Source organism: Eubalaena glacialis, chromosome 19 (genome assembly GCF_028564815.1).
Source record: "Eubalaena glacialis isolate mEubGla1 chromosome 19, mEubGla1.1.hap2.+ XY, whole genome shotgun sequence".
Taxonomy (NCBI): Eukaryota; Metazoa; Chordata; class Mammalia; order Artiodactyla; family Balaenidae; genus Eubalaena; species Eubalaena glacialis.
In genome coordinates, this window is record NC_083734.1 from 21,983,565 (window position 1) to 22,006,578 (window position 23,014).

Sequence of the window (23,014 nt, forward strand, 5' to 3'; positions counted from 1 at the left end):
GAGGAGAGGGGAGCAGTCGTTTCAGGGGATGGAGGTCATTCATTGGCCTGGGATGAGCTTTGCTTTGCCAGCCTGCTCTGCTCTTCTTTCCCTGCTGCAGTGAAAGGTGAAAGTGACCACCCTTCGCAGTCCTCCGGTGGGGTGGAGGAGAGGAGTCTGGATGCCTCTCTAGCCCACGGTGCAAGGCACACAGTGAGCGCCCGTCCAGTGACTGAACTGGGAAGGGTCAGAAGAGACCTAGAGAGGGAACCTGGGGTGTGTGGCGGGGGTGGGATACGGAGTGAAGCCAAAGGCTTTAGGGCCTTTCCGGTCCCTTTCTCCCAGCCCTCCAGGTTAGAGCTAAAAATACCGCGGGGACAGTCGGGAGGGGTGAAGGTCGAGGCTCGGGGATTAAAGAATTTGTCCAGGGCTTCCCAAGTGAATATGGCAGGCTCAGGGACCCAGCGGAACGCCAGCGGGGCACGCCCCCCCCGCCCCGCTCCCGCCTCCTCCTCCTCCCAGCGCGAGCGGGCGGCGCGCTCCGGAGGGACAACCGGGCTGGAGGTGTCCTACCCACTCGGCGGCCAGCACCTGCCCCCCCCGCGCCCGCCCTGAGCCCGCCCCGACTGCGCAGCCGGGGGCGCTCCCACCTCTCTCCCCCCGGGCCGGGGAGCCGGGGGGCAGCACCGGAGCCCGGGGGGAGCGCGGCCCCACCGGCCGGCCGGCCCGGGCTGGGGGTAGCTAGGACGGCCCCGGGTAAGCGGCGGGAGGCTGGGCGAGCGGGCGGGCCGGGGCCGGGGTGGGTCGGTGGGGGAATGTGGGGGGGCGACGGGGGCGAGGAGGGAGGAGGGGGCCGGCGGACTGGCGGGGAAGCGGCGCGGGGCGGCCACGTGAGAGCTGGTGCTGGCGCTGGCGCGGGGGGGGGGGGGGTGCCTGCGAGGTGCTGGAGGCGGAGAGCAGGCTGGGCTCCGGCATCCCCCTCACCCAGAACTCCCACCAATCAGGTCATAGGGAGCTCAGCATCCTCCGACGCCCGCACCCACCCACTCCCACATGAATGTGATGGGGACAGACAGCGGGCAGACGTGTGACTCGGCCCACGGGACCTGCAAAGCCCCCGCCCTCAGTCTGGGGCTGGGACTCAGGCGTCCAGGTCCAGGGGAGAGGAACCAGAAGCAGGCTTTGGCCCCAGTGTATGTCCCCGGGCGCTGTCTGCAGACTCACTGCAGGGCACAGGCCTTGGGGAGGGAGGCTCAGGGGCCTGGGCCCTGCCTCTCCGGACAGCCCTCTTCCACCCCCACCCAGCTGGGGATGTTGCATTAACAAACACTTAGACCCAGGACCCCCGCCTGGGAAGCGGGAGGGGACACCAGTCACCTCTGAGTCAGGGCCTGGTGACTTCCAGGAGGCTGTCCCCAGCCTAGGGGCCTCTCTGGCACCCCCTCCCTGGCTCTAGCGCTGTGCCCCGCTTTTATTTCCCAGCTATTCCCCCAGAAAGGGTTGATTTCAGGGCTGGGAATGGGTTGTCCAGGAGAATCTGCAGGTAGGCTACATCCTAGATCCCTCTAAGTTGCCACACCCAGGGGGAGGCCGGGTCGCTTCTGGCATTCTTTGCCTTCTCTTCCTCCCCTAAGGTACCCCCTCCCCACCTGCTTGTGCTGGTTATGTAATTAACCCAGCTGAGGCTCTCTGCCATGCTGACAGTGTCCAGGGATGCCTGAGGAGCCCAGGGCCCTGGAGGGATTTATGGGGAGAAGGGGCTGGTACTTCCCCCAGTTGGGAGCTCACAGAAATAGAGAAGCACTTGTTGGGGAAAGGACACTGCATGGGACCGGAAGGAGATAAGAGTCCTAGTCTTAGTTGACAGCTCAACTGGCTATGTGGTCTTCACGTCCCTAAATCTGTGGGGTTTTTTTTTTTGGTTTTGTTTTTACCTTCAATAAAATGGGGAGAATTGCACGCACGCGCGCACGCACACACGCACACACACACATGTGCTCACTACATGTATGTGAGCAACAGTGCAGTAGTGCAGAGTGACCCATCTGGGATGGCTAGGAGGTCCCATTGTGATCGTGGAAAGCCTTCGATGAGTGAAGGACCCCTGTGCATAACAATGGCCACTGTTTATTGAACACCTACTCTGTGCAGGCACGGCCTCACAACACCCTATGATGTTCCTTGCCCAAGATCACACTTTAGGTGAGTGGCAGAGCAGAGAATCCAACGCTGGTGGATCTCACTCCAGATCCTGCCGTTGGTTTACTATGCTGTACGTGCACATGCCCTGTGGATTGGGTCCTCTGAACCAGGACGGACTGGACTGAGGGACATTCAGCTGTGAGCTGTGCATATGTGGAAAGGGCATGCATCCACAGAGAAAACATGCGTATGTGCTGGAAAGCATGGCCCCATCCAAACCCAGCAAACCCATCTGCCTTGGACCCACTTAGCAGGCACTGGTGTCACCCTCCTGGGGGTAGTCCCCAGACAGGAGGTCTCAGGCATGTACCAGCCTCCCTGGTCACCATCCTCAACAGAAAGAGAAGGCACCTGGCTAAGAGGTTTACTTGGATTATCTCAGAAGTAGGGGCTAATGATCCTTCTTTATAAGTGTGCAGAATGTGGCTCAGATCAGGCAGTTGATTTGCCCTCTGACCCACAGCCAGGAAACATCAGAGCTGGGATTTATACCCATGCTCTAAAGTCACTGAAACTGAGCAAGCAAGGAGCTAACAAATCCATGTCAAGGTTCAATCCTGTAGCAGCCCTTTCCCGGGCACCTGTTGCACGCCAGGTCCTCTGAGCTCAAGGGGTTGCCAGATAATCAGACCCAGCCCTTGGCCTGTGGCCTTCGCCAGCTAGAATCACTAAACTTGGAAGCTGAAGTACTGCGACATTGTAGAAAGGAGTAGCCGCCTTCCCAGCTGTGTGCCTGGGCTCGTGTCTCCCTCCCTCTGGGTCTTCTCTCCAAAGTGGGAATACCTATCACCTGGGGATACTGTATCAAACTAAGGATAACCATGTGGGCATGCTGACCTAGAGTAACTGCTCCACAAGTGTCACGCTCCAGAGCCAAAGCCATGGGCCATTTCAGGGATTCTCAGCAGGGGGTGCTTGGGAAGGTGGGGGGAGTGCATTTTGGGTCATCATGGTCACTAGAGGCTGCTGCTGGCAAGTACCTCCAGGCAGCTGGGGATGTGAAATGCCCTGCTCGATAAAGAATTCTCTCTCCACAAAACGCCAGGACTGCCTCCACGGAGACACACTGGCCTGGTCTCACCCCTGAGGACCGGGAGACCAAGACTGCGAGGCGTTGCTGTCTTGCCCCGGGCTCAGTGGGAAGGCTGGGACTTGAAGCCAAGTCTAGTGCTCTTTCCACTCCGCTCTGCGGCCTGCCCGGGTCTGGGAGTCAGACTGGCCAAAAGTCAGGTCATAATACAAGTCAAGAAAGATTGATTCCCACTGATGGGATGGACGGCAGGGAGAATGGAGAAGGAAGGATGGGGAGGTTCTGGATAGATGGGATAGGGGCTCTGGGGAAGGGAAGGCATCCCAAGCGGCAGTAGTAACAGCTCCAGTGACGTCCCCAAGGTGGAAAAGTACAGGATATGTCCAAGGAGAAGCCAGCCCACCAAGCCCACCTCTTGTTCCCACAGTCCAGGTGGAGGCCGCAGAGGGCCCAGGGCAAGCAGGGGCAGCGATGATTGGTCCTGACGGTGGCTGAGCCCCCAGCCCCTGGAATATGCAGCCCGGGGGAGCCCCAGGCAGCGGCGAGGACGAGGTGGCGGAGCGGGGCGGGAGGCATGGTCTCCACCTACCGGGTGGCCGTGCTGGGGGCGCGAGGCGTGGGCAAGAGTGCCATCGTGCGCCAGTTCCTGTACAACGAGTTCAGCGAGGTCTGTGTGCCCACCACCGCCCGCCGCCTCTACCTGCCTGCTGTCGTCATGAACGGCCACGTGCACGACCTCCAGATCCTCGACTTCCCGCCCATCAGCGCCTTCCCTGTCAACACGCTGCAGGTAGGGGGGCGGGGGGTGGGGGGGACAGGGTGGAGGAGAGCCTGGACCCCAGCCCTCTCCTGGCTCCGGCCCTATTGCTGGCTTTGAGAACTCCGCGCTGCACCACGGGCCGCCCTACTTAGAGCCGTGCCAGGAATCCATTCATTTGTGCACTGGTTTATTCAACAAATATTTGATGAATGTCTAATGTGTACCAGGCCCTGTGGTGGGCACTGGGGTAGAATGGTGCTCAAAACAGAGCAGTTTGCTCTCAAGGAACTCATAGTCTGATGAGAAGACAAACAGTCATCTATTACATAGTTCCATGAGTGTCATGATTGCAGGGGATGCGGGGAACTGAGACAGCCCTTAAGGGGCATCTATCCCACGAAGGTGTGTGAGGCTGGGGGTCACAGGAGGTGATGTCTCAGCTAGGTAGGATCTGGGCAGGTAAGGGGCAGTGGAGAGAAAGGCATAGAGCGCCGGATGCCTGTTAATATTCTGGGCACTGCCTCCCATGGCCTCAGACCCATGTCGTCTGTAGAAGGGACAGCAGAAGAAAAGGCTGGGACCTGCGAAAGGTGTGTTCTCAGAGATTGGAGACCCCAATCAGATCTCTTGCCCAAGGGCCTTTTCTCTTAAGTGATGCTTTGTCCCCTGACCTCAGGACTGGCCCTCGGGGCAGCCTTTCCTGCAGGGGTTGGATTCAGATGCCCCCAGTGCCCTGGCTTACAGGGTCCAGCCTGCAGGACCGGGTCCTTCTTCCTGCTCTCTACCTTTGGCTTGAGCGGGGGTCGGGTGCAGGGGGAAGCTGAGCCCTAGACATGTTGGCTCACCAAAGAAGCCCCTGACCAGAGTGCAGAGCTTCTCCAGGAAGGCTAGGCACGGTGGAGGCCCGGAGGGCAGGGGCCACCGCTTGGCCAGTTGTAACTGTGCAAATACAGCAATCTCTCGGGTGGGGCTGGGGGCTGGGGAAGGGCTCAGGCTCAGCACTGTGTCAGCAACTCCCGGGCAGGAGGACCTTCGCCCAACCTCGGGGACACCTGTCTCTCCCATCCCAGGTGTGGGAGCATCAGCACCAAAGACAAAAGCCTTAAACACACATCACGCCTTGGAAACAGTGAGGTCAGGGCAGTGGGCCCAAGGTCAGGTGTTCTAGTTCTCCTCCAAAGGAGACTAACAGTAGCCTGAGTGGATGCTCAGATCCCGCTCTGGTCCTGTGCATTGAGCTGGGTTTATTTTTCACATTTTGTTGTGTGTTTAAATTGTAATTTCGATTTCGGAATCGGGAAGATACAATTTAAAAGCCCAAACTTTGTTAAAACAAACAAACAAGAAGTACACCCAAAGAAATCTCAGCCCCACCCCTGCTCTCTTTACCCCAGTTCTTGCCCCATTCTATAGCCATTCTCATTGGTTTTTTTATTCACACTTCCAGTTTTTCTTTACACAAATAAGAAAATGTATTCTTATTCCACTCCCCTTCTTGCATTAAAAAAAAAACAAAAACAAAACTCTCCTGCACCTTTTGTTTGTTTGTTTGGGTTTTTTCTTTGTTTTTTTGGCTTGACATTTTAACCTGGAAGTCTTTCCATGTCAGTATCTAGAGGTCTTCTTCATTCTTTTTTCATGGCTACACTGTATTCCATTGGAAAGATGTACTATGAAGTCCCCTCTTGTTGGACAAGTGGGTTGTTTCCAAACTTTTGCTTCAAAATGCCACAGTGAGTAGCCTTGTAATAGTCATTTTGTACACAGGAAGGCATATCTGTGGGATCGATTTCTGGAAATGGCATTGCTAGGTCAAAGGATAAATGCAACTGGAGTTTGGAAGGTGCCAGATTCCACCCCGCCCCCCCCCCCCATTAAGGTGCATAGTTTGTGCTCCTGTGAGGGATGTTACATGAGCGCTTGTTTCCCTAAAGCCATCAGAGTGTATTGACAAACTTTTGGATTTTTGACAGTCTGATAGATGAGATAGGATAATCTCAGTGTACTTTTTTTTTTTAATTTTTTTTTTTTAATAGGGAGCATTTTTTTTTTAAATTAATTAATTTATTTTATTTATGGCTGTGTTGGGTTTTCGTTTCTGTGCGAGGGCTTTCTCTAGTTGTGGCAAGCGGGGGCCACTCTTCATCGTGGTGCGCGGGCCTCTCACTATCGCGGCCTCTCTTGTTGCGGAGCACAGGCTCCAGACGCGCAGGCTCAGTAGTTGTGGCTCACGGGCCCAGCTGCTCCGCGGCATGTGGGATCTTCCCAGACCAGGGCTCGAACCCATGTCCCCTGCATTGGCAGGCAGATTCTCAGCCACTGCCCCACCAGGGAAGCCCTCAGTGTACTTTTTTTTTTTTTTTTTTTTTTTTGCTGAAGGAAGGAAGGGAGGAGTGAATGGAATCATCTCCTCTCAACCCCACAGCTTTTTTTTTTTTTTTTTTTTTGCTTTTTTTTAATTATTATTTATTTATTTATTTATTTATTTGGCTGTGTTGGGTCTTCGTTTCTGTGCGAGGGCTTCCTCTAGCTGCGGCAAGCGGGGGCCACTCTTCATCGCGGTGCGCGGGCCTCTCACTATCGCGGCCTCTCTTGTTACGGAGCACAGGCTCCAGACGCGCAGGCTCAGTAGCCGTGGCTCACGGGCCCAGTTGCTCCGCGGCATGTGGGATCTTCCCAGACCAGGGCTCGAACCCGTGTCCCCTGCATTGGCAGGCAGATTCTCAACCACTGCGCCGCCAGGGAAGCCCCTCAGTGTACTTTTTATTTACATCTCTGATTATGAGTGAAGTTGAGCATCTTTTCATATGTTTGAGGGCCTTTGCCTTTCTTTTTCTGAAAACTATTAATGCCTTTGCTCATCTTTCTGTTGGATCATTGGCCTTTTTCTTCCTGATTGACCCTGAGTTTTGGACTCTCCAAGGACGTCCAAGACTTCACCCCTGAAGCACAAGAAAGGGACTTTGAGCAAAGAAATGCTGAGACAGGATCCTGCATGCCCCGAAGATCAAATAGTAGAATCCCAATGGTTACTGTCTGAAAATAAGAATACATTCTTCCCCAATGCCAGATGAGATCCAGCCCAGGAGAGCGGCGTTTCTAGGGTCTGAGTCTCAGCTGTTGCTTCTGCAGCCTCTCTCCTCCTATCAGAGAAGGAAGCTGAGGTTAGAGGGCGTGTGCAACCCACCAAAGGAATGAGCAGCAAATGCATGGTTGGCACCCAGGTGGCTGAGGCTCCCTCAGCTCCTGTGTCCTTGGAACTGGACTCAGTTTCCATTGCTCCTTCTCTGTCTTGATACAGCCCCAAGATGGTCTTTTACCATCTGGAATGCTGCATGGAGCTAGCTGGAAGGCAAGCTGAGCTTTCTTGCTCCCTCCCTTCAATCGGGGTGAAGGGACAACCCAGCCAATCGGGAGCCTTCTTCCTCTCCCTTTTAGGAGCCCCCAGAGAGGAGTGGGTGGGAGGCAGCCTGGAGGCCCCCTTAAGGAGGTAGCATGTTGGGAGAGAGGTGGGGCTGTCACCCTCGAAGGCTGGCAGCTGTTCCCTCTCCCCAGCAGAGAGCTGGAAGAATGTGGGAGCCTCTCTGCCTATTTCCCCATCCCTCCCACTTCCTGCTGATCTCCACTCCTTGCATGGGATGGAGGAGGAACAGCGTACACTCTGGGGTCCCAAGCTCCCAGAGGTCCTGTATCCAGTGGAATACAGTCTTTCCTGGCCTGAGAAACCAGTTCATGGTTTCCTGTGATTTCAGATTTGTCCTCAGCATCTTCCCCCTGCACGAAAGTTAAAACTCAGCGCAAAGAAAAGATGCCACATCATCTCCCTGGAGAAATCCACTGCACCAGCTTCTAAGCCTTTGAATTGGGAAGTGCTTTTCTGGAGTCAGACTGAACTCTCCACCACTGTCACCCAAATCTTTCCCCTTTTAATCCTTCTCTGCAGTGTAGAACCAGCTGTAGTCCTCCATGCCTGATCCCTACCCCAGTTCAGCTCATAAGCTGGCACAGGAGATACGCCTGCCTCGCCCTCTAGTCTTTTGCCGGGGCTCTAGTTCCTAGAGAAAACCCTAGTTCCCCTTGTCCTGGGAGGCCTCTGCCTCCCCAGACTTCAGGGAGGCCCTTCTTTCCACACTCTGGCTGCTTTCTGCTGCTTCCCTTGCAATTCTCATCTGCTGGCAGGTTGATTAGCTAACTAATCTCTTAAGGAATCTTCTCTTTCCTGCACTCAGCCTTGCCTGGGGCCTGTTCAGCTTGAGCTGCGGGCCCTTCCCAGAGAATTTGCCACAGGCATTCAGGAAGTTCCATCTCCCTGGAGCTGCCCTGGGGCCTTGCTCTACATCAGCCCCCATTCGGCATCCAGTCTCAGCCTTTTTCTCCTCAGGCCTCCTTCTTCTCAACCTTGAGGGCAGAGTGAAGCAAACAGAAGGGGCACATCAGGTAGCAATCTAAGGGCTGCCTTACAGGCAGGAATTGGGTTGATCCCAGCACGGACCAGGTGGGATTCAGGACCGTGGAGAGATCACCAGCCTAGGTAGTGCAGTTAAAGAGCCTGCTAAGAGCCTAGGAGGAGGAGGGATGTAAAAATGAGGAAGGCTGGACTCTGGTCCTCAGGAGCTCACAGCAGAAGCGGGGACCTGGGAACGGAAACAGCTCTGACCAAGGTATAATTGAACTGTTCTTAGAACACAGAAGATGAAGGGAATAGTCCCCTGCTTGCAGGAAGGCTTCTTAGAGGAGGAGGAGGCATCTGAGCTGAGGCCTGGGAAGATAGAGAAGATTTCAACAGGTCCAACAACTAGCTTAGGGCTGGGCTCGTAGAGGCGCTTAATAAATGTAATCGAACAAAGGACTGGATGGATGGACTGGGGGACAAAATGGGACAAGGCAGATCTCAGCTCCAGGCCTGCACAGGACAGACAGCGGCCCTGCCCCATCCTGGCTTGGAGGTGGGGAAGCCACACCTGAGCTCTGCCGTTGTGCCCTAGGCCTGGCCTCCTGGGGATCGGTGAGTGTGCAAGGCTTAGGGTACAGTGGCAAGTGAGAGTGCTCTGTATGGCGGGAGGTGGCTGGGGGCAAGGGGAGCCCTTATGGCTGCTCTGACCTTGGTGCTGGCTGGGGGTGTTGCAGGAGTGGGCAGACGCCTGCTGCAGGGGACTCCGGAGCGTCCACGCCTACATCCTGGTCTACGACATCTGCTGCTTTGACAGCTTTGAGTACGTCAAGACCATCCGCCAGCAGATCCTAGAGACGAGGTGAGGGGCCGGGATACACTCCACTGCCACCTCAGTGGATGCCCCTATGCTGGCCACTTCCCATGAAAAGGGTGCAGTGGGAGGGAAACAGATCAAGTGCCTCTGGTTCCCACACATACTCAAACACACACTCACGACATTTTGCCGTCCCCGTTTCTATTAACTCATTTTGGGACCCTTACCATGGGGTGGCTAGTCTAGTGCAGTAGTTAAGAGCAGAGGCTCGGGGAAGGAGACTTCCAGGGCGCCTCAGCCGCATGACTTTAAGCCAGGCTCAGGTTCCTGATCTGTACAATGGGGAGAACATTAACACCCACCTTTTGGATCAGTTGCGTCAGTTACAGCGCTGCGCCTGGAACAGATAGATGGTAGTAGCAGTATTGACCAGGCACAGCCCGTCCTTCTTGAAATCTGGCGGGGCGGGGGGGGGGGTTGTGAGACTAGACTGTGGGGTTCTGAGATTCCCACCTCGCCCCGCAGGGTGATCGGCACCTCGGAGACGCCCATCATCATCGTGGGCAACAAGAGGGACCTGCAGCGCGGACGCGTGATCCCGCGCTGGAACGTGTCACACCTGGTGCGCAAGACCTGGAAGTGCGGCTACGTGGAGTGCTCGGCCAAGTACAACTGGCACATCCTGCTGCTCTTCAGCGAGCTGCTCAAGAGCGTCGGCTGCGCCCGCTGCAAGCACGTGCACGCCGCCCTGCGCTTCCAGGGCGCGCTGCGCCGCAACCGCTGCGCCATCATGTGACGCCGCGCCCCGCCGGCCGCAGCCCCCGCAGGCCCGGGCGGGGAGGGGCAGGAAGAGAACTCCTGGACTGCCCGCGCAGCCACGCCCTCCCCGGGAGAGGCGGAGGGCGAGAGGGAGCTTCCCCTTAACTGCCCCGTCCTCCCGCCTTTCCCGCGTCTGTCTTCCTGGGACGGCCGCCTTTAGTGCTGTAGTTCGTGCAGAGCCCAGCCCGGCCCGGCCCCTAGGAGCGCCGCCGCCCCTGGGGCTTCGGGGTGAGCGCGTGACACGGAGGGCGGGGGTGGAGAGGTGCTGCCCTGGCCGGGCCCGCACCCGTCTCCTCCAGAGAGTGTGTCTGTCATTGCTCCGCGTCTTCTTTTCCCGTGGCTGTCTGTCTGTCTGCCCAAGCGTCAGTTGGTCCTCAGCTGTCTTTCCCACCCTCGCCGCCTCCAGCTTCGTTCACAGGGCTCTCGTTTCATCCAGCCCCTTGTCGCAGGTCCCGGCAGCTTCTTCGTGAGGCCAGCCTTCGGACCGTCAGCACCACCGGCACGGGGCGGAGCGATGCGGGTGGCCCAGGGACCACAATCGGGGTCCGAGGGTTGAGGTCCTGGATGAGTCAGGGGGAGAAGGCAGAGCTCCCCCCGCTTCCAGGGAGACCTCCCCGCCCAACAGCCCCTATAGACGCAACAAGCTACCTTCCAGCCTTAACTCGATGGTCCGTCCCTGCCGGGTGCCCCTCACCCACTTCCTGACCCTAAAGTCAGATCACCCCCTGGGTTCAACATTTTTTTCTTGACCGAGTGTGGAGAGGGAATGCCCCCAAATGATAGATTTATTTCCACGATGCCAACTTCCAGCCCTCTGTCCCCTTCTGGGTTGAGTGGTCTGCCAGACTGGAGGATGTTTGGGGGGGAGGGGGGGGTCTGGTGGTGGGCGGGGTGTGGAGGGAGGCAGTCAGGTCGTGCCAGCGAAGACTCTGTCTCCCCGTCTGACCCCAAGCTGACTGCCCCAGACCTTGCCCGCCTTGAATCTCAGATTACCCCGATTAATCTGGGGAGGGGCAGAGCCGGGAAAAGAATTATGGGAACCCCTATGCTTGGGGGAAATATACCGGCATCCCCACCCCTAGATGGAGGCCCTCAGGATCTGATGCCCCCTCGTCCCAACACCAGTTGGCCCCATGCCTTGATTCACTTCGCCCCATTTTCTCCGGCTGCCTGGCCAGTTTCTACCTCTTGTCACCGGAGCTGATCACTGTCAGTTTTGTACCGATTTAGAAATAACAAAAGTAATGAAGATACTAGGAGTGACCTGCGGGATTACTGGGGGATTTGGAGGGCGGGAGAAATGGTGCGAGTCCCCGGCCGCCTAGCCAAGTTCTCCCTGAGGCTGAGCCCTCAGCCCTGCTCTGATGGGAGGATAGCGAGGTGCCTTGCTAGAAGAGAGACGGAGAGAACAGCCTAGCCTCGATGTAGCCAAACTGTGGCGCATAGACCAGGAAACCAGGTAGCTCAGGGTGGTGATGGAGAGGAGTCTGGGGGAGGCGTCATGGGTGGCGAACTTCTCATCCAGATCCAGCGTGAGAGGGAAGCTTCGATTCTCTCTTCTGCTTCCCCAGGTGATTCCCGCTCCACTCACTGGGGGTAACGCAGCCCGACAGTGACTGCCCTGACATTGGGCAGTCCAGTATTTTGGGGTTCTGGTCCCTGCTGTGCTGCATGACTTTGCGCAAGTGACCTGCCTTCTCTGAGCCTCCCTCTGAAGCAGAGGAGGTGGCTCCCCTCCCCCCCACACCTTGGAGTGGCTGGGAGGGTAAGGAAGAGGGGCTGCCCCCCTTTATCCCCTGCATCCTTGCCCCCTGATTCACCAGGAGGATGGGGTGAGTGGTGACAGCATCTCACCTGCCCCATCACGGTCACCCCCAGCTCTGAGGCACCTGAGGTGAGGGTGAGGGACCCAGGCCTCTGGCTGCCCCCTGTGGGAGCCGTTGGAATGTATCGCCTGGCTGGCCCCCTTCACCCACCCTCTCACCCCCGCTTCACCCCAGATCTTTGATTTTGATTCCTTCTGCCCCTATTCTGAGTGTCTGTCCTTCACCCTGCCCTCCCTTCCCCAGGGTTTCCCACCACAGGGTCTGGAAGTGCGTGTGATGCCCATTGCGCTGTGATCAGAAGTCAGATTAAAAATCAGGGAGTGTTTTCCCTCGTTTCTGTACCAAGGTGTTGGCTCAGTTCCTGCCGTGGAAAGGAAGGGACTCCCTACAGGGTTTCTGCCTGCTGAGCTCTGGAAGGACAGACGGTCTGGGTGATGAGGTGGCCTGAGTCCTAAAGCCCAGGTCAACCAGGAGAATGAAGGGAAAGGGAGAGAGTTGGGGACTCATCTCCTCTCCACCTCCCGCCAAGTGATCCAAACCATTCAGAGGAGAAGCATAACATCTCCCTCTGCCACTTTCTTGGGAAGACTTTTAGAAGTGGACTCAATCCCAGCTTCTGCCTTTGTGTCTTCCTCCCACTCATGGCCAAGGCTCTGCAGCCCCCCGGCCCACACCCGTCATAACTCCAGGGGTGTAGATGTGTTAAGGAACGCTCTCAGCCATCCCTCTTGACTCAGTGATCTCAGTTCCCAACCCCCAGAGCAAAGTTTTGAAGTCCTGCAGGAGCCTGTGTGGGGCGACCTTGTCCCTGCCCGTGATGCTGAGGCAGCAGCCTCTTCCAGGAGAGAAGGGCTGTCTGGCAAGGTTGGCTGGGGCTGCAGAGGGGAAACCTCTCTCACCCCAGCTCCCTCCCCCTCTTCCCCTCCAGCGGGAAAATGCTGCTGCACCCTCCTGCACCGGGGTAGAGTGAAGGACTCAAGAGCTGGGGGCTCAGGGACAGACCCACTCATGTTTAATAACTTATAAGAGCTGTGGAGATGGGCATGGCCGGAGGACAGAGCACAGGAATTTGGGGAGCTATTCTGGGAGACAGTAGCCCTACCACCCTGGAACTGGAGTGGGGCTCATGGGTTGCCCGTCTGCTCAGCCGACCAGATGGCGTCTCTGTTTGTCTTCTAACCTCTCCTGGCCAAGGCCCTGTATTGAGGTGAGGGACCTTCCTTTCTGTTCCTGCAGTTGGGAGTGCAATGAATACACGGGCATCTTTTCACTTCCCTCCTCCCCTATACCCACAGGCTCGGGGAGGAGAAGCGCCTTCTCACACCCAAGACTCCTCCTCAGGTGAGAGGGGCGCTTGATCCAGCTGCTGAGGCCCCTGGCCCTCCAAAGGCTGGGAGCTGCTCTCCAGTGGTGCAGCTGGCTCCTTCCTCTCCTTTCCTTCCTCCCTCTCCCCCGCCGAGGCTCCGTCCACCAGGGCTGCCTTCCCTCCATTGCTGCCCAGCACTGCTCTCACCAGCCTGCCCCTGGGGGGTGCCTTGGCTGGACCCAGGTGGAGGTAGGTCAACGGCTTGGGGATTCGCGAAGGCTGCTTCTCAGGCCTGTGGTCTCTACGGGGCCGAATCCTGTGCCTGAGCTTCAGCTTGTAGATGGATGGGACTCTCTGGGGCTTCCGGAGTGTTCTCTTGCCCTTGCCTGGACATGCCTTGGCTTTATCAGAACTGGGGGCAGAGGGCGAAAGTGTGGCGGACTCTGGGGTGGCAGACACAGCAGGGGCTGAGCAGTCCTGCCCCCCTTGAGCTGGGACCTTCGTTGTCCTGGCACCCTTGGCACTTGGGCTTGCTTTTGTCCTCAGCCCACTCTCTTCGGCTCCCAGTTTCCCTTTTGGGCTTCCTGGGCCTGCACTTACAGCCGGCTTAGGGGAGCCTGTAGGGGCTGCCTTCCAGGCTCCCAGGTCCACCTTAAGGAGGGGTGGGGGGCCCTGAGCCAGTTCTTGGATGACTTTGTCATAAGGACCCCCAGGCTCAGGCCACCGCCCACCCAGACTGGGCACGTAGACTCCACTGCGAGGAATGACTCCAGACCCTGTGCGCTGGGGGCAGGCACCCGCCACCTCTAGCAGCTTCATGTTGGCCAAAAGCTGCTCCCCAAGACTGTGGTAGATGGCTTGCTCCTTGATCCCACCTGAGGGCAGGGGAGTGCACCTCCCCTCCCGGTGCTGTGGGCCCAGGCCCCAGGGCTCTCCGGCCTCTGCTGTCACCTGGACATCCAGCTTCTGGTCCTCTTGCCTCTCTTCCACACAGCAGTCCCCATGTCTGGACCCAGACAGGTCCCCAATGACGGCCTTTAACGGAATGGGGCCTCTCCCCAGTTCTGTCCTGGGACCTCCACTTGCAGTCCCTGGAAAGCTTCTTCCCGGAGTCGGGGGGCAAGCTGGGGGCAACTGGACCGGGATCTTGGTGGGTCCTTTAACAGGGGATGGAGAATGGACAGATGCTGTCTCCTTAAGCTGGGAGGAAGCACCCTCGGCCTCACCCCGGGGTGGTGGCCTGGGGCCCACAGGCTTGGCTGGGCTGGAGGAACAAGGCAGGGGAGATGGTCCTCCTGCTGGTGTCCCTGTGGTAGTGGCCTCAGGGGCTTGGAGTCCCTGGGAGATGGGGGTCCTGGCACGAGTTCCCCAGCTGTCTGTCTCCTCATGAACCCAAGATGTGGGAGTCCTTCTCCTGGGGAGTTCAGGGGGGTATCTGTCCTCCCTCTTCCCTGAGGAGGTGCACTGTGGGTCTCGGCCCCTGGGAGTGGGTGAGGATTGGGGGCTGGGTGGGCTGTCCCCAGCTGGCAGCTGCCTCCAAGACGGGGTGAGTGACTTCTCCTGGCACCTGAAAGGGAGAATCATAGGTCATCGGCAGGGTTATCTGATCCAGTCCCCTGGCTCTGGGAAGGGATGGCCTTTCCCCAGCCAGAACTCCCAGGGGGTCAGACTTCATGTTGAATGAAGCAGATGCTCCCTCTCCCCCGTGCCTGCCAGAGACTCTTCCTTACAGCAGATACTGTTTAGCCCATCCTCCCCCATTCCTTGTGTAGCAGATAGAAAGCAGCCTGGTCTGGACCCCAGGTTGCTTCAGATCCCACAACTACAGGTCACCAGTCTTGGGTGGGGAGGGTCTTACTTTCTGCTGTACCATGAAATGGCAGAGGGACCTTGGGTAAGTCTGTTCCCTTTATGGGCCTCAGCCTCCTCATCTGTGAAATGGGAGGGTGTATGAAGTAACTAGATGATCCTAAAGGTACTGGGTGCTTTTTTGGTTCTGAACACCTGAGGTCTTGCTGGGATAGGGGCACTGCTGGGAGACCTGCTCCCCTTATCTTGGGGTGGGGTGACCTCTGAGAATGTGGACTCCAAAGCAGGAAGAGGCCCTGCCCTGTCCCTCCCCAGTACCTCGGGAATGGTGCTGTCTCTCTGAGGATCCCTGCCCCTGCTCTCCGTTCACGGTGGGGTGTAGGGGAGGAGGCGGCAGGGGGCCTCAGCTTTAGACCTGAAGAGGTATATGTCTTCCAGTCCACGGAGGGCAGGGGGCTCTGGGAGCGGCTGATGGTCATTGTAGGCTGGGGCTGCGAGGGCCCATCCTCCACCCTCACTTCATGCTGCACCGGTGGGACAGGGGGCTTCAGGAAGCTGCCCGTCTTGTGTGCTACCAACACAGCCCCCCAGAGAGAGGAGAGGAGGAAAGGGTTAAACTCCTGCTGATGGGGTCCACCGTTCCCTCCCCCAGCTGTCCCACACCCTGAATCCCGCATTAGAGACAGTGGGACCTACTGTGACAGTGACAGCACCAGAATTTCCTCATGGGAGGGGTTTAGGGGATGAAATCGGGTCAGAGGGCCTGGCTGGGGGACTTGTTTAAAGCTGCAAGTCCACATCTTTTACTTAGATTGCATGCTTATTTGGGGTAGCTTGAGGTGCCGATGGAGATTATGGGACGACTAAAGACCCTTCCAAGTCATGCTTGGTGCCTCCATCAGAGCCAGACCTAAGCCCTGCCCACATGCACCCATGACCAAATGCTGATTCTCTGTGTGTTTGGCGCCATCTTGTGGCTCAAGTTGGTACTGCACCGTGGCTGGCCCGCTTTCCCCCTAGAGCTGAGAGGCCACCCACACCTGTACCTTCTACAGTATCTTCCTTCCTCCATCCCCTGCACACCTCTTGCCCCTGGAGATCAGGCCTACCTCCCGCGTGTGCTTCCGGCCTCCCGACCCGGAGTCATAGGGAAGGGACTCTCAGGGGACTTACAGAGGGATGTGCACCGGCAGGGGTCATGTTTGTCCAGATAGTGACCGAGTGTGTCCCAGCCGCCCCCAACACGCACCATCACGTGGTTCCGGAGGATCTGCAGGGGGCAAGGGTGAGGTGGAGGGCAGGGTGAGGGCGTCCCCTCTCCATGGACCAGCCTGCAGGCCGTCAGCCCTTGCTCCCATCCACGTACACGCGCACACATGTGTAGTTGGGAGCGTGCCTATGTTGCAGCCTGAGTCCCCTCCAGGACTGGCATCAGATAACACATGTTGTCAAGGGTGGAGGCCAAGCTGACAAGCAGCAAGTTGCCCCACGGCGGCGAGACAAGGGATCTCCCAAGCACTGTGTAGTCTACCTCCCGACTCCCTCCTCTCCCTTCGGTTGACACCTGCACACGTTTGTATCAGAAACGGGGGCGCTGGCTTTGCTCTCGTGGTGTGTGTGTTAAAGGATCTGCAGGAGTCCTGGCCCGACTCCACTCCAGGTCACGTAGCCTCTCCAGGTCTCCACTTCCTTAGTGGAAACGTGGCGCCACAATCCATCCCCACCTACTTCACAGAGCTCTTGGCTCAGGCTCTGGGTGAGGGCCCAGGGAGCTGGCTCTGCCCCCAGGTGTGGCCCGGCCCAAGGAGAAGGCTTAGCTGTGCCCCTGAGCCGCTGGCCACACCCCCAGGTGCAGACTGTTTCTGGCCAGGTGGCCAGGCATGGGGCAGGGTGGAGGGGGTGGGGAGTGGGGAGTAGTGGGAGGCACAGTTCAGACTTGTACTGCCACTCAGAAGGCACCAAGCTGGGCATGTGAGCCGTGGACAGCGGGGTCTATGCGGCTGGGCCATGCAGGGAACACAAACTGGGCGGGGGGGGGAGGGGGGAGGGGGGGCGGGGTCTCAGGCCCCTTGCTGTGACCAAGCCTGTGGGTGGAAAAGTGGGAGTACGCTTCATCCTCACTTCTGACTGGGGAGACCCCCTTCTGAACTAAGGTGGAGGCAGATGGGGGGGGGGGTTCTGGTTCTGGCTGCCCTCATGGGAGGAGGGGACATGCTTGCCAACTTTGGCAGGAATCTTCTGGAATTCTCCAAGGGAGAGAAGGAAAGCCCCAAGGCCTGATAACTGGGGATGAATGGTGATTTCCTGTCCTTGCCTTCAGGCCTGGGCCAAGTCCCACGGAAGGAAACCTGATTCTGCCGACCCCAGAGAGGGCCCTCCACCCCCAACCTGGGACTTACCCGGATGAAGATGAGGGTGTTGGAGTCTCCCACGCGGTACTTCCCCTCGGACACCTTGACCATGGAGAACTGAACCGGGCACGTGCAGCGGCTCACCAGGCTCTGAACCTGCGGGCAGTGGGCAATGGGTTCAGCCCTCCCCTCTGCCCAGGTAGCCAAGCTCCCCCTGCACGCTGGGTCAAGCCCAACGGGGGGCCTGCCTGCCCCCCAGCCCCAAGGCTTCTGCTGAGTCAGGGCTGGGGGCTGAGAAGCAAGTAGAGAAGACTTTTAATGGCTCAACGAGAACAAGACCTTGAGTGGCCACCTACGGCCCAGCACCCTCGTGAGTCAGCTGACAGAGGCCGCGGAGTGTGATGGTTAAGGTGGACCTTGGAACCTGACAGGTTTGGGTGGGAATCCTGCCTCCACCGCACTATAGGCCTTGGGCAAGGTAAGAACCCCCCCCTGAGCTCGATTCCTTGGTGGTAGAAGTGATTCCTAGTCACAGTCAGAGCTAACTCCCAGAACAGGACGCTCTGTGCCAGACACCGGCTGAGCGCTTCACGTGCGCTGGCTCATCTAACAGCCAGCGCGGTCGTGTAAGGTAGGCACGGTTACATCCCCACAGTGCAGATAAGGGAACTGAGGCACAGAGAGGGCAAATAATTTGCCCAAAGTCACACAGCTGCAAAGCAGTGGAACTAAGACTTAAACCAAGCAGTCAGAAAAGGTTCTGCGTTCTTAACCGTCCCACGGGGTTTAAACGAGAGACGCGTAGGGTGCTGGATTCATAAAGAAAACGATGAGGGTCGAGGCTCAAAGTGGACACGACTTACTAACAACCACGCGGTGAGAGAGTGTCGAGGAGGGGACTGGAGCTGAAGAAGGGGGTGGCTCAGAGGGGCCGGATTCGGAGGGGGAGAGGGAGGCGGGGCGAAGGAAGGCGGGGCCGAGGGGCGTGTCCGGAGCCCTCACCAATTGGTCCAGGTTGCGGAAGTGGCAGGGCGGGCGCGTGGGGGGCTCGGGCGGCGGCGGGGGGTCGGGTGGGGGCAGAGCCAGCTCCAGCCGCAGCTCCTCGTCGATCTCCTCCTCCAGCCGCACCAGGGTGGGCGCCGCGACGCCGAAGCGCCGGGCCCGGCGGCCCAGCTCCAGCAGGCACAGCACCACGTTCTTCACGTTCTTGCGCAGCACCAGGTCGTCCGTCTCGAACATCAGCACCTCTGGCCGGGGCGGGAGAGGGGAGAGGAGGGTAGGCAGCCTGAGATCCCTGCCGACCTGCCCGGAGCAAGCAAGCGGAACAGGTGGGAGAGCCCTGGGGCCATCCTGGACCAGGGCGGGGACGCAGGCATGGGGGATGGGGGTTTTCGTCTTAGGTTCTTGGCGGCAAGTCAGCCCCTAGGAGGGTCTGGACAGAATTGCTCAGGTACTGAGTGCAAGACGAGGTGGCTGCCTTATGGGCTGGGGGTTGGGGGGGGAAGAGGGGACACAGCCAAGCGAAGGAGCCTAACTCCACCTGCCCTTCTCCCCGCTCTGTTTGCCAGGATGGGTCCAGGAGCAAGAAGCAGTCTGTTCTGCTTCCCATGCGCGCCTCTCACCTCCAGTAACCACCAGGCACCCCAGACTCAACTCCCAGCCCACACGTAACCAGGCTGGGGTGAGTACAGGCTCTGGAGCCTGACTGCCAGCTTTGGAATCCTGACGCTCCCACCCACCGGATGTATGACCTTGGGCTAGTCCCAGCTCCAGTCTCCTCTTCTGTAAAACGGGAAAGTAGTCTGTTTCATGGGGTTGTTGTCGGGATAGTTATGTGTTTGCAGGCAATGTCTGGCACGTGGTAAATGCCCGGTAAGACACTAGCCTTTATCAGCCCTCCAGTCCTGCGCCATATTGTGTTGCCACCGGCCTGTAGGCCAGGCCTGACCCCTCCCTCTGCCACACCCACACTGCCTTTGGTCTGAAGGATGGTGCAGCATCCAGCTTCATCCCCGCTGCTGGGTCCAAGGCCAAGGAGATGAGGGAGCCTGATGTCAGTCCTAGAGTCTTGGAAGCCCCAAACACGACTGGCCCCTCTCTAACATCCACTTGCCTCCTCCCTGTCCCCTCCCCACCCCACTGTAGCCCAAACACACGCCTTCTTTGTGCCCCCCTGCCTAGAACTCCCTGTCCCCCAAACTTTTTTTTATTCCCCAAGACTCAGCTCAAAACTCCATCCACTATATGGTCTTTCCAGGCCCATCAGGTGGCTGTTTCTGCCTCTGTCTCCCCAGCACAGATGCCTCTACTTGAGCTTCTACCACGTTGGGCTGTAATTTATGCATCTTCTCAGCTGTCTCTCTTCCTGGGCCACAAACTTCTTGGCACTTCTCAGCCCTCTCAGCGCTCGGTGCCCAGCACGACGCTCTACCCAAAGGAGATAGGTGCTCGAATCATCCAATCAACACATTTATTTATTGGGGATTTCCTACGAGATTGGGAAACTGAGGCATGAAAAGGAATGAGCTGGCCCAAGGCAAATCTGGAAGGAGGACCATGGTTCCTGACCCCTGATGCAGCCTGAGCCTCAGAGAGATTGACGCCTGGCAAGATAAGGGTCTGGGGAGGGGGGCCCAGGGTGCTTACCTTGGATACCCATCTCCTTGCGGCACCATTGGATGAAGTTGGAGATGTTGTCCCGGGCCTGGAAGGTGCCTGGCTGGGCGGACCCATTGCAGGAAACCCTGGCCCGGGGCAGGGGAATCCTTTGGGCTCGGGCAGGTGCCTCAGCCAGGAAGACCAGGGCGGCCTCAGTGACGGCGTTGGCATGCTGGCACAGCACCAGGCCCGTCTCCAGCACCTGCAGGAAGTTGGCTGCGTCAATGTCCAGCCCGTAGAGATCCCGAAGCCACTCGGCCAGGTCCTCCTTCATGGCTTCCAGGTACTGCTCACTGGACTTAAAGGGCCGGATGCTGCGCACCGGAGGCCTCGGGGTCCCAGGCCTCCTCCTGCCAGCCCCAGGCTGGGACATGGCTGGACCACTAGCCGGGGAAGGGGCAGGTGCCTCCTCTCTTCCACAGCTGTGTCTTCACTCCTACCACCTGCTGGGTCTTGGCTGGTTCCCCCTGACTCAGGGGTTCCCCTTGTCCTCTGAGAGCCCAGGACGGCTCTGCTACTTGCCGCTGGCTTCAGCCACTGTCACTGCCACCACTGGGCTGGGCCAGGCCCGCCCCCTCCCCCCCCCATTCCTCAGTCCCTGCCAGAACTTTCCTACTTGGTAGCCCTGCAGCGACCTCACACCCCAGCTGCCCAGTCCGCTCAGAGGTCGCCACCTCCCAGGACAGGTGGAGGTGAGGACACTCCTTTCTCCCCCCAGGGCTGGACAGGCCGTGCTAGCTGCATCCCACCCGCCACCGGCCGGCCTGGAGTCTGGCTGTCGGCCTCTCCACTCTGCTTTCCTCTCCTTGGAGACAGTGACTGCTACAAACACTCCTTGTTAACCCTTCCTGGCATTGCCTGCCCTGGAGCCTGGGGAGCAGAGGAAGGCTGGGGCTGGCTTCTCTCACTTGGTTGACACTGGTGGGGGCTTTTGGGAAATGAGGGAGAGAAGCAGGGCCAGGGGATGCCATGCCCCTTGGTGTTTAGTGAGCACCGTACGATAGGGATGAAATAGATGCAGCGATAGAGTCCATACACATGAGTTTGGCCTTGGACCCTTTCCTGAAGCCCTCTGTGACCTTCATATACTGCCTAGCCTCTCTGTGCCTTAGTTGCCTCAATTATAAAATGGGAATAATAATATCTACCTCTCCAGGGTGTTGTGAAGAATAGAGGAATCGTGAATGTGGAAAGTATCAGACTATTAAGGCTGGGGGGTCCCAGCTCTCACTGATTCTCCCAGCAGCCTCGTTTGTGCACCATGCTCCCTACTTTCTCTGGAGAACCTTCTCCACCCCTCCCACTCTACCCACGTGATTCCTCCAGAGTGGGCTGTCAATCATAGTACCTCACCCCATGGCCACAGCAATGCAATCATTCAACAAATATTTCCTGAGTACCTACTGTGTGCCACGCACTATTATAGCCCTGAGGGTGTAGCTATAAATGAAGTCCCTGACCTCATGGAGGCTGCTTATATGTTGGTGGGTGTTGGATGACAGATAACAAACTTACGAGTCTATAGTAAGCCAGATGGTGATAAATACCAGGGAGAAAACTAAAGGACTAAAGGAGAAGGGGGGAGGTATTTTCTATAAGGTGGTCCCTGATTGAGCAGGGACCTAAGAGAAGTGAGGAAGCATATCTTCGGGAAGGGTACTCGGGCAGAGGGAACAGCCAGTTCAAAAGCTCCAAGCAGGGGAATTTCTCAGCGGTCCAGTGGTTAGGACTCAGCGCTTTCACTGCCGTGGCCTGGGTTCAATCCCTGGTTGGGGAACTAAAATCCCGCAAGCCATGTGGCTCAGCCAAAAAAAAAAAAAAACTCTAGGCAGGGGGATGGTTAGCATATCCCAGGAATAGCAATGACAGGTAGACTCTGAGGAAGAGAGGAAATGGGGGTCTCAGATTATGCAGGGCTTTTCTTTACCTTTTGGAAGGTAATTTTCTTTCAATTTCTTTCTTTCTTTCGTTCTTTCTGTCTTTCTCTCTCTCTCTTCCTCTCTCTCTTTCTTTCTCTCTCTTTCCTGTCCTTCCTTCCTCCCTTCCTTCCACTGCATTGGGTCTTAGTTGCAGCATGTGGGATCTTCATCGTGGCATGAGAACTCTTAGTTGCAGCATTAATGTGGGATCTAGTTCCCCAACCAGGGATCGAACCCGGGACCCCTGCATTGGGAGCGCAGAGTCTTAACCACTGGACCACCAGGGAAGTCCCTCAATTACCTTTTAAAGGCATCAAGATGATGATTGTTGTACCCATTTTATGGATGAGGAAACAAGAAAACTGAAGCTGGCAGGAGGCCTGAGTTCCTCAGTGTAATGAACCTCTCCATAGGGTTGCTTGAGTGTCCTCAAGACATGGCAGCTGGCTTTCTCTAGAGTGAGAGAGCAAGACAGAAGCCACAGGGTCTTTTATTACCTAGCCTTGAAAGTCACACTCTGTCATTTCCACAATATCCTATCAATTACCCAGGTTGGCCTTATTTCATGTGGGAAGAGTCTACATAAGAGTGTGAATACCAGGAGACAAGGGTCATTGGGAGCCATTCTAGAGACTGGTTACCCCAATACAGAGGAGCTATTTCTTTTCCATTCTTGCTAATAAAATCCTATTTTCAGGTATTAGGTAGGGCTTTCTTGAAATTAGGGAAGATGAGCCCAGCCCCAGAGAGAGAACCTGACTTCCAATTGTCAATTCTTCCAGCCATTCTGTGAGCTCTATTTTTTTTTCTTTAAATTAGCCAGAGTAAGCTTTTGAATTTTGCAATCAGGAACCAAGGTGGTTGGGACTGCCCTGGTGCTGCAGTGTTTAAGAATCTGCCTGCCAATGCAGGGGACACGGGTTCGAGCCCTGGTCCAGGACGATCCCACATGCTGTGGAGCAACTAAGCCCGTGTGCCACAGTTGCTGAGCCTGCGCCCTAGAGCCCACGAGCCACAACTACTGAGCCCACATGCCACAACTACTGATGCCCGCATGCCTAAAGCCCGTGCTCCGCAACGAGAAGCCCACGCACCACAATGAAGAGTAACCCCTCGCTGCACCTAGAGAAAGCCCGTGCTCAGCAATG

General features: G+C 57.4%; 2 protein-coding genes across 2 annotated transcripts; one reads left to right on the forward strand and one right to left on the reverse strand.

Moving 5' to 3' along the window:
• Positions 1 to 510: 510 nt before the first annotated feature.
• Positions 511 to 10,853, forward strand: RASL10B (RAS like family 10 member B). Its single transcript, XM_061175514.1, has 4 exons — positions 511 to 735; positions 3,639 to 4,001; positions 9,099 to 9,223; positions 9,704 to 10,853. Exons 2-4 carry the CDS (start codon positions 3,786 to 3,788, stop codon positions 9,972 to 9,974), a joined length of 612 nt encoding a protein of 203 aa, XP_061031497.1. The 5' UTR covers positions 511 to 735; positions 3,639 to 3,785; the 3' UTR covers positions 9,975 to 10,853.
• A 2,257-nt stretch (positions 10,854 to 13,110) lies between these two features.
• Positions 13,111 to 20,320, reverse strand: GAS2L2 (growth arrest specific 2 like 2). Its single transcript, XM_061176109.1, has 6 exons — positions 19,936 to 20,320; positions 18,292 to 18,536; positions 17,338 to 17,445; positions 16,112 to 16,208; positions 15,257 to 15,509; positions 13,111 to 14,696 (listed from the first exon to the last, which is right to left on the reverse strand). The coding sequence occupies exons 1-6, from the start codon at positions 20,318 to 20,320 to the stop codon at positions 13,142 to 13,144; spliced, it is 2,643 nt and encodes an 880-aa protein (XP_061032092.1). The 3' UTR covers positions 13,111 to 13,141.
• Between the last annotated feature and the right edge of the window lie 2,694 nt (positions 20,321 to 23,014).

Excerpts from the sequence above, each read along its gene's own strand:
- GAS2L2 (XM_061176109.1), bottom strand. The coding sequence starts at position 20,320 with ATGTCCCAGCCTGGGGCTGGCAGGAGGAGGCCTGGGACCCCGAGGCCT. Across the intron at positions 18,537-19,935 it reads CAAGGAGATGGGTATCCAAG|AGGTGCTGATGTTCGAGACG; the intron begins GTAAGCACCCTG and ends CGCCCCGGCCAG. Across the intron at positions 15,510-16,111 it reads CTGCCGGTGCACATCCCTCT|CACACAAGACGGGCAGCTTC; the intron begins GTAAGTCCCCTG and ends CTGTGTTGGTAG.
- RASL10B (XM_061175514.1), top strand. The coding sequence starts at position 3,786 with ATGGTCTCCACCTACCGGGTGGCCGTGCTGGGGGCGCGAGGCGTGGGC. Across the intron at positions 4,002-9,098 it reads TCCCTGTCAACACGCTGCAG|GAGTGGGCAGACGCCTGCTG; the intron begins GTAGGGGGGCGG and ends GGGGTGTTGCAG. Across the intron at positions 9,224-9,703 it reads CAGCAGATCCTAGAGACGAG|GGTGATCGGCACCTCGGAGA; the intron begins GTGAGGGGCCGG and ends CTCGCCCCGCAG.